Source organism: Hippopotamus amphibius, chromosome 12 (genome assembly GCF_030028045.1).
Source record: "Hippopotamus amphibius kiboko isolate mHipAmp2 chromosome 12, mHipAmp2.hap2, whole genome shotgun sequence".
Classification (NCBI taxonomy): domain Eukaryota; kingdom Metazoa; phylum Chordata; class Mammalia; order Artiodactyla; family Hippopotamidae; genus Hippopotamus; species Hippopotamus amphibius.
The window spans coordinates 29,055,459-29,065,449 of NC_080197.1; the positions used below are offsets into that span (position 1 = coordinate 29,055,459).

The 9,991-nt window shown below is 54.3% G+C and overlaps 1 protein-coding gene across 1 annotated transcript in view; it reads right to left on the bottom strand.

Annotated features, from left to right (window-relative positions):
* The window catches only part of ANGPT4 (angiopoietin 4), a 44,816-nt gene extending 35,025 nt beyond the window's left edge, over window positions 1–9,791 (bottom strand). The window contains exon 1 of the mRNA XM_057702273.1: window positions 9,483–9,791. Within this exon, the coding sequence (XP_057558256.1) occupies window positions 9,483–9,791 (309 nt within the window). The remainder of the gene's footprint in view (window positions 1–9,482) is intronic.
* Between the last annotated feature and the right edge of the window lie 200 nt (window positions 9,792–9,991).

The window sequence follows — 9,991 nt, forward strand, 5'->3', positions numbered from 1 at the left end:
CTCTGGAGCCCGAACACCACAACTAGAGAGAAGCCCACGAGTTGCAACAAAGAGCCTGTGCACCACAATGAAAGATGTCACGTGCAGTAATGATTCCATGTGCTGCAACTAAGATCAGATGCAGCCAAATAAATAAATATTAGAAAAAAAAAAGTGTGAGGTCTAGAGCTAGCCTGCCTGGGTTCAAGCCTACATCCCTCACTTCCTAGATGTGTGAACTCTCTGTCCTCAGTTTCCTCACAATAAGTGGGGATCATAACAGTCCTCACCTTTTAGGGTGTCATGAGGTTCAATGAGTCTATGTTCGTAAAACACGTATATAGTGCCTGGCACACAGACAGTCCTGTGTGTGGAGTAGTCACAGCAATGCAGTCTCCCCGAAAGAGAAGAAGCAATGACAGCATCTCCTACTTCCCTGCAAGCAGACACAGCACCAGGCACGCTCCCAGACCTCAGCATGCACTAGCTATTTGGGCCTCACAGCAAACTCAGGCATGTGCTTACCATTGTCACCAGTTTACAGACGGAAACACTGAGACTCAGTCTTTCCCCACATTGCGGAGCTATACATCTCACAGATACAAGGTTGAGTGAACAAAAGCAAATGGTAGAAAGAGATAGACAGTGTGAACACTTATATAGGAAACAAATACACATCGGTTAGGGAGGGACCTGGAATAAGAGGTCATCAACGCTGAATTCCCTCTGGTGGGGGAAGGAGGCAGGAGAGGGGCAGGAGCTTAAAGGGACTAGAAATTTCATTTGATTTTTCTCTCTACCTTTTCATACATCTAAAGCATTTCAGTAAAAATTTAAAATGCATAGAATTAACAGCAAAGAGGGACTTCTCTGGTGGCACAGTGGTTAAGAATCCGCCTGCCAATGCAAGGGGCATGGGTTCGATCCCTGGTCTGGGAAGATTCCCACATGGCTTGGAACAACTAAGCCTGTGTGCCACAACTACTGAGCCTGAGCTGTAGAGCCTTTGAGCCACAACTACTGAGCCCACATGCCACAACTACTGAAGCCCACGTGCCTAGAGCCCGTGCTCCGCAACAAGAGAAGCCACTGCAATGAGAAGCCCACGCACCGCAACGAAGAGTAGCCCCCACTCTCCACAACTAGAGAAAGCCTGTGAGCAGCAATGAATACTCAATACAGCCAATAAATAAATAAATAAATAAATAAATAAATAAAATCAGCAAAGAAATTAACCAGGAGATGATCAGGGGACCGGGATGACAGTGATTTTTCTCCCTCTGCATCTTCGCGCACGTCCATATTTCCCAATTTTTGCATGCTGAAAATTAGTCAAAAGCTAAGAAAAACAACTAGGCTGTTGGCAAGAGGTAGAGCTGGACGTGGACCCCAGGTCATCATGACTGTGGAGGAAGAGGCCCCAGCCGCCCCATTTACAGCCTCTCTCCAGCTCATCTTTGTGCCCGGGGGCCCATTGACAGCCTCTGCAGAGCTTTCCTATGGGGGTTCCCCTCAGCTGCTTGGGAATAACCTTACTTCCTTCAGCCCCACTGCGTAGACCGAGTGTTGGACTGGAGTCAGGAGCGAAGGGCCACAAGGCTCCACCAGCCTAAGCCTCTGAGGCTCTGTTCCTCTGTCCGAGGGAAGTAGTTTTGCTTTCAGCTTCAGGAGTCCCCAGTCAGCTCCTCACCTGCAGATCCCACTAGATCTCTGTATGCTTTACTTCATTTTGCCTTTACCTGAGGTACTTGTTTTCATGCTCCCCACTTTGCAGATGAGGAAACTGAGGCCCAGGGAGGAGAAAAAGGGGCTTTCTCAAGATCACACAAGGCAGGACGCAGAGAAGTTGGAGTTGGGTTTCTGTGCTGACTCCAAGATGGATTCCCTTCCTGTGCTGAGCATCTCGAGTGTGTTTTCAACAGCTGGCTTCCCTGGGCTCTGACTCTATGCCAGGTGCTGTCTTCAGCCCTACATGTATACTAATTCACTTAATCTCCATGACAACCTGCAAAGTGGCTTCTACTAGTGTCCCTGTTTCACAGACAAGGAAACTGAGGCACAGACTGGCAAAGTGATTGAGGACACAACAGCCAGCAAGCAGTGGAGATGTGATTCAGATTGAGTCAGTGGGACGCCAAGGCCCACACTCAGTATCTGTGGGATTTACCCCAGGCCCTGGGCCAAGGATGGAGGTTGTAACAGAGAGGATGCCTAGATGGAGGTCTGCGGTTCCCTTCAGCTTTCAAGGGCTGCCCCTGGTGACTGAGGTGTTACCTGAATTTATTCTGGCAAAAGAGCCCTAGAGGGCCTCCTGGGAGTGGGGGAAAATCTAGCACCTGTGAATTTTCCCTCTGATGGCCAAGGGCCTATCTGCTCCCCAGGCCCCAGCTGGGTACCCAGAGACCAGGTCACAATGGACATGTCTTGTTTATTAGCCAGGAATCGGCCAAAGTGTTGAGAGCGTGGTTTCTGGCATCAGACAGCCCGAGTGCGAACCTGACTTCACCCTTCCTGGTTGTGTGACCTTGGCAAGTCACCTCACCTTTTGGTGCCTCAGTTTCTAAATCTGTTAATGAGCAAATAATCTTACTTTATAGACTCATTGTGAAAATCCAATGCAATAATTCTCACAAGGCACGTAGGACAGCGTCTGGCACACAGGAAGTACTCCATAAACGCTGGCCGTAATTCCTGTTCTGTTTCTTTATCCTGCCCTCTCGCTGGGAGGCAGTATTTTAAATTCCACTTTGCAGAGGAGCTACTTGATGCAGGTGGCTTCCCCAGGGCCCACAGCTGGTCGGTGGCCCCCCTGGGATGTGACCCCTGACTCCGGCTCCATTCCAGACATTTCAGAGCCGACTCCGGGGTTAAGCAAATGCGCAGAGGCCAGAGTCTGGGCTGAGGTGCAGGCCTAGGGGCAGACCTGGGGCCTGTTTTCTCACGTTTCCCCGCCAAGGAGTGAAAGGGAAAGGGTCTGCGTATATCCCAGCCCAGCTGAGCTCTGGGGCCCGGGAGGAGAGAGCCAGCAGCACAGGGCCGGCCCGCGTGGGGTGGCCTGTTCTGGGGAATCCTGCGTGAGGGGCTGCGCTGCCATTGCTCCCCGGTCGTCCGTAGGCCCAGGGCATCTGTGCCAGCTGCTTCTAGGCTCCCTTCTTGGAAAAATAATCCCATTCTTCCAAGAAGCAGATGCTGTTCTCCCTACCCCCTTCCCCAGCCCCAAACTGTTTAGAGGAGCCAGTGGTGAGGTTAGGAAATCAAACCCCAAGACATTTTGTTCGGCAACCGAGATTCATTTCTTGTTTGGATAACCGAAGGCTGAAAATGCCAAGAATTTACGGGCAGCCTGGGGAGGCCAGGGCAGCTGGGAGCCCCGGCCAGTTTGGGAGGATCTTGGGCCGGACCAGGACCCCACGCTGTGCTCCCGCTGGATGTGCTTTTGACCCACGTCCAGGCAGGCAAGGCCTCGCGACCACTGGGCCGAGGGACTGAGTTATTCTGAGGTTTGACGTCAGGGACCTGGAGTGAACAGCAGAGGCTAGGGGGCTCCTGCCCAGCCCCGACCCTTCCCTGCGTGGCTTTAGGTGCAGAAGGGGACGAGAAAGAGGAGCCTGGCTGAGGGGTGGGGTGCTGGCCATCGGGCCGGTGTGTCCTGGATCCTTCAGTGTGGACAGAGCATGTGGACAGCCAGGGCAGTAGACGCAGGAGGGATGGATGGCCTAGGGGTGAGGGGGGACCTGAGTAAGAGACAGGGAGAGACTCAGGGAGATGCCAGCCAGACAGGAGAGAGAATGAGAGTGGCAGAGGCACCCACAGAGTGAGAGAAAGTGAGTCAGGCCACCGTGAGAGCCCCCGGACAAGAGGCAGAGAGACAGAGAGAGAGAGAGCGAGGCAGAGACACACAGGAGGACAGGCAGAGAGGGCCAGCTGTTCTTGGTAGGTGAGAAAGTGGAGAGCTCCACGGTTTCTGGGTTCAGAGTCTGCCCCGCTCCTGGGACCCCGGAGACTCAGCGGAAGCTTTGCTGCCCTCGGGCGCCGGAGGTGGGACAGGAGCCTGGGGACGTGTGTTTCCTCATGTTCCGACGTGAAGAGAACAGGTCCCCGTGGGGGGCATGGGAGAGGGCCGAATATGACACTTCCTGGCTGTGAGGCCTGGGGCACTGCGGGCATGACAGGACAAGCAGGGGCCTTCACCGAGCACCCGCTATGGGCAGATGCTTTCCGGGCTCTGCCTCTCTTGACCCCACATCAAAGGTCAGGAGTAGGCGCTTTCACTCTCCGTCTCTCAGTGAGGCTCACAGGCCTAGTCCGTCTGTTGTAGACTCAGGAGCCAGGCGCTAACCACTGGGATGCATGGCCCAGTGAGGGAAGCCTGCTCTCCAGCTGGCTCTGTCCCCCCACCACTGTCCCCCCCCAACATTCCTGCTGCAGCTCTTCACCCAGATGAAGGAGTGGAGCAGAGCCAAGAGCTGATGTGCAGCCCACCAGGCTCCAGACGTGAGTCATTGGGGCAGAGGCTTCCAGAAGGAGAGAGAGGGAAGAGGAGGGAGAGGAGAGGAAGAGGAGACCAGTAGAAGGAAGGGAAGGGGAGGGATGCGTGGAGGGGAGTGAGGAAGGGGGAGAGGGAGCGGGGGGGGGGGGGGCGCCCCCATGTACCCTGAGCACAGGTGGAAGTGCTGGAAGAAGAGAGTGGGGGATTTGAGAATTCTAAGCAGAAGGGAGCACCCCATTATCTCAGATCTGGCTTCCCCCACCTCCCTGACACCCTGCAGAGTTGGAGAAGGGACCTGGACATTGGAGAAGTGGACTTTGGATCTCACTGCTGTGCAATTCTGGCAAATTCCTTCCCCTCTCTGGCCTCAGTTTGCTCACCTGTATACTGGGAACAGAAAGAGGGGTTGGGGGCATAGGCTGAGCAGGTATTGGCCACGGTGAGCTTGCAACAGGGAGGCTCTTCCCTGCACGCTCCCAGCTGAATAAATTGTGCTAGGAGCTCAGTCTGGGAGGCCCGTCATCCCCAGTCACCCCTGGTCATCCCCGATGGTGATGGTGTGAGAATATTTTGAAACTCATTTTTTTTCTCTTCTGGGAGATTACAACAGAAGCCAAGAAGAGGCCCTCAAGTTTCAAAGACTCTGAGATAAGCCCAGACCAAGGGAACACACAAGAGAAGAGCCAAAGGAAGATCATGGTCACAGAAGGTAGCAAGCATCCATCTCTGGAGGGAGAGAAGACTGTTCAGGTTCCTCATATCCCTGAACCAGGGGACACATGTCTCATCTCAGGGATGAAGGACTCAAGAATTGCAGGATTCATGTTTCTTTCCAGGGAGAACTCCTAATAGAAACAGCCAATATTGATTGAGAATTTACTGTATGCCTGGTGCCGGGCCAAGGACTTCATATGCATCATCTCATTAAATCTTCATAGAGGTAGATAGTGTTGTCATCACATTTTACAGGTGAGGAAACCGAGGCTCAGAGAGGTGAAGCAACTTGGCTTAGGTCACACAGCCAGAAAAGGGCAGAATGGGTCTCAAATCCCAAAAATTGGGCTCCATAGTTGGGGCTCTCACCTTCTAGGCTATGCTGCTGCCCAAGGAGGTGACAGGATCCAGAGGAAAGTGACTGCCATTGGGTCTGACCTTGTGGCTCCACTGGCACAGGGTGACCTGGCAGTAACCCAAAGACCAAAGAGCGTGAAGGGAGCACTCAACCCAAGGGTACCCAGGAGATGGCACAACAAACCTTTGCTTGGACCCCAACAGAAACCAGGCACGATTGGGGACCCTTGAGAACACCAGCACGGACAAGTGACACTACCTGCCCCGAGGTTACCAGCCACCCTTGAACTGATTTGACCAGGACTGAGCTTCCCCCACCCAGTGGTGCAGGGCTCCAAATAGAGATGATGTTGAACTAAGTAAAAGCCTATTGAGCTACTGTATCCTTGCCCAGGTGAGCTACTCACATCTTCACATGTTGTTGTCTGGCAGCAGACTGAGAGTGGTACATGAGCGGTCTCACGGATCCTCCCAGCAACTCCCGTAACATAGTGCTGTTTTCTCCACTTTGCAGAAGGGAAAACAGAGCCTTGATCATCCACAGCCATGTGGCAAGTAAGTGCTGGGGCCGGGATGTGAACTCGGGTCTGCCTGACTCCCATATCGGTATTCTTTAGCCCCACAGTACTCCACGATGACCCCTGCCTGGGATTATCAGGCCACGTGCACAGATGCCTGGAGAGGACACCACTGTCAGATGAAGAGGCGAGGTGGGTAACCTCCTAACCTGAAAACCATTGGTTTAAATCCATCATTTGGCTCAGCCAAAGTTATCCAAGCACCAGGGACCCAGGGGAGTCAGAGATGGATAAGAGGGTGAGACTTGGGGTAAAGAAAGCAGGTGGGAGGTGAGAGCAGTGTCCAGGGGAGAGGTGACAAGGCCTGAGCCAGGACAGCAGCCAGGAAGACAGGAGGATGGGCTGAGAAGCTGAGGTGACAGGATGGATGAGACCTGCTGCCTGGGGGTGAGGAGAGGGTGAAGGACACCCCAGGGCCACAGATGACCTGCTGGCTGGGTGGTAATACCTTCAACAGGACAGGTGGGTGGGGGAGGGAAGAGCTGAGTTTCAGGCAACTTTGGCTGTGAGCCCTCAGAGGGGAGATCAGGAGCCCATCAGATGCTGGTTTGGTGTCATCATGGGGCAGGTTGGAGATGGTGCTGCAAGAAGTGGGGGCACAGCGTGGGGGTTGGGGAGGAGCAGGAGTGGCCTGAGAGGTTGGAGGACCATTGAGCATCCCTGCATTCATCCATTCAACAGACATGTATTGTGCACCCACTATGTGCACCTACTGTGTGCCAGGCACTATTCTAGGCCCTGGGAACCCAGTAGTGAACAAAACAGACATGACTCCTGCCCTCTTGGAGCTCACAGACCAAAAGAAATGCTTTTAAGAACAGGTGGTGCTAGGTGCTATGGGAGAAAAGCCAAGCTGGGTAAAGGGACAGAGAGTGACAGAAGGAGGGTGGCTATTTTAAATGGCATGGACAGGCAGGGCCTTTCTGAGGAGGTGAAATTTAAGCAGTAGACCTGAAGTGGGTCAGGAGTGAGCCACATGTCTGGGTGAGGGATGTTCTGGACACTAGGGGCTTTTTTTACTCAATAAGAGAATAAGTAAGGAGAATGGGAGCCCCAGGAGGGTACTGAGGAGAGGATTTAGCTTAGGTTTTAACGGGACCCCTCTGTCTGCTGAGTGCAGAATGGACTATGGGAGTCAGGGTGGAAATGGAGCCCAGGGCAGTGGCCGTGATGGCCATCCAGGTAGGAGAGGGAGGTGGTTGGTCCAGGGTGGTGGTAGGGAAAGTAGTCAGAGTAGTAGATGAGGACTGGCTGAGGGAGACAGTTTCTGGAAAGATCATATTGGTCAGCAATATTAAATTTGCCAAGAGGTCAAGTAAGACGAAGACAAAGCTGTGGCCATAGGATGTAGCAAGTGGGAAGTGGGAGGCTACTTAGGGAAAGGAGGGAATGGAGGAGGAATTGGACTTCTGAGAGCCAGGCCAGAAGTCAGAGGGGGTGTGGGTTGGAGAAGGGGCTTGTTCTCCTTCCTCCTCTTCCTCCTTCTCCTCTTCCTCTTTCTTTCTTTCTTTTTTTTTTAACATGGGAGATACTTGGATGCAATTAAAGACTGAGGAGAAGGAACAGCAGAGAGAGAGAGGAGTTGTTAGAGACACAAGAGGGGATGGTTGGTATAAGGACGTTGAGGGGCTGCAGGAGATGGGACCTGCAGATAGGGAAGATTGGCCTTGGCCCACAGAGGAAGTCTTCTCTCTGAGCCAGAGAAAGGCCCTGGGGACTGGTGGGTGCACAGGTGAATCTGTACGTGTGGGGCAGGCCCTATTCCTCTTTGAAGTAGGAGGTCCGTGGTCTGGTGAGACGATGGGGGTGGGGGGGTGTTAAGATGGAGGCCTGAGGAGGAGGCGAGGTTTGGCATGACCATTCTGGGATTGGAAACAGCTGCCTGAAGAGACACACACTGATTTCAGGGCAGCATGGAGCCCTCTGGGTTGGGATCCGGTGTATGAGGCCGAGCACTCCCTTGACGGGGGATCCAGGGGTGGGATGGTGGCAGCTGGAAGTGTTGCAGGGCAGGAGTGGCAGAGGGCTGGTAGGTAGGGACTATGGGAAGATGGTGAGTGGGGGCTGGGGAGAGAGATGGTCAGGACAGGAATGAGACAAGAGTTTAAGTGTGTATTCGAGTGCGTGCACAAATCTGCTTCGTCAAATATGTGTATCTGCGGAGTGAAATATTGTTTGCCGATCGGGCAAATGATTTGAACAATGTGGAAACCGTGGGGTAAGGAGGGACTGCTCCCCATCTTGGACACCACAGGATGCCTTTTCCACCCCACCCCACCCAGGGCCAAATCTGCCTCGTTCACCTCTATACCTCAATGCCTCACCTAGGGCCTGGCACAGAGTAGGTGCTCAGAGTGTCCGCTGGAAGAATGAGGATCAGAGACCTTAGAGAGGCCCTGGCATAGTGGGGTCCTCGACGCCTTGATCTCTGCCACCCCATATCCAGTTCATCAGCAGAGCCCGTTCACTGCCCCTTCAGAGTATATCAGAATCTGACTGGCCGCACCCCCTCCCCCAGCCCTGTCCCGCTCCCCACCTCCATCACCTTTTGCCTGGTGGCTACAGTGGTCTCTTCCTTGGTCTCCCAGCAGTGAATCTGACCCCTACTGTCTATTCTGTTAAAACTAAATCAGTTGTGTCTCACCTGCTCAAAACCCTGCAATGGCTCCGGCGATGCTCAGAGCAAGAGCCAAAGTCCTTCCAGTGGCCCCCCAGGTCCGACAAGGTCTGCCCTCCCCTCCCCTCTAGGATCTTGTCCCTCACCCCTCTGTGCCCCTCCTTCTCTGCACCAGCCACCCTGGCCACCCTGCTGTTCCCCAGGTACTACAGTCCCACCACACAGCCTTTGCACTTGCTGATCCCTTTGCTGTGAATGCCCTACCCCCAAAAACCTGCCTGGGCTGCTCCATCACTTCGCTTGTTCTCTGGGCTCAAATGTCACCTCCTCCGAGAAGTCCTCTCAGATGATCTGACCTCAAATAGCCACCTCTGGTCACTCCTTGCCTTTTTCCCTTTTTCATTTTGCTTTACCATATGGCAGAGTAGATATTTATTGTTCATCTCTTTATTGCCTCTTTCCTCCACTAGTCCAGAAGGGGATGTACTGTTCTGTTTACTGTTGTATCCCCAGCGCCTGGGATGAATGAGTGAATGGCAGTGAGGGAGTCAGGTTTCCAGCTCTGACTCTGCCCAGTCTTGCTGTGTGGCCTCAGGCTCGTCTCTTTCTGGGCCTCATCACCCCCATCTGCACAATTCAGAGACAAGGACTCTATCAGTCTGGCCATCTGTGTCCGGGGCAGGCCTCGGGGTAGATGTTTCACCGGTTGCTCACTGCCCGCCACCCCCGCTGCAGACCCAGCCCTTACCTTCTGCAGCCACTGCGTGTTGTTCTCCAGCATTTTTTCCAGCTGTCGCACCCGCTGGGTTGGCCAGTCCCCTAGGTTCAGTGCGGCCGCCGGGGAGTCCCTCTGGAGGCTGTTGGGGCCCCCAAAGGCCTCGGGCTCGGGTGGGCAGGGTTCAGGCTCGGGTAGCACAAAGGTGTAGCTGCACTGGCCGTGCTGGACTCGGTGCTCCCGGCGGCGCCCGCCGGCCTCCTGCCCCCTCCGCTGGGCCACCGTCGTGGTGGCCACAATGAGGAGGAGGCCACCCAGCAGCATGGCTGGCCGGGAGGGCATCCAGAGACGTGGTGACGGCGAGGGCTGTCGGGTCAGAGCCCAGGGGCCGTGCCTGCCCACCGCCTGTCTCCGTGCCCAGTTTGCACCTTCCGTGGCCAGCAGTGGCCAGGCCTGCCCGCACAGCCGCTGCAGCTGCAAAGCCCTGTTTGGCCAAGTTCTGTCCAGGCGGCTATTTATACTTGCTCCGAATACCACAGCTG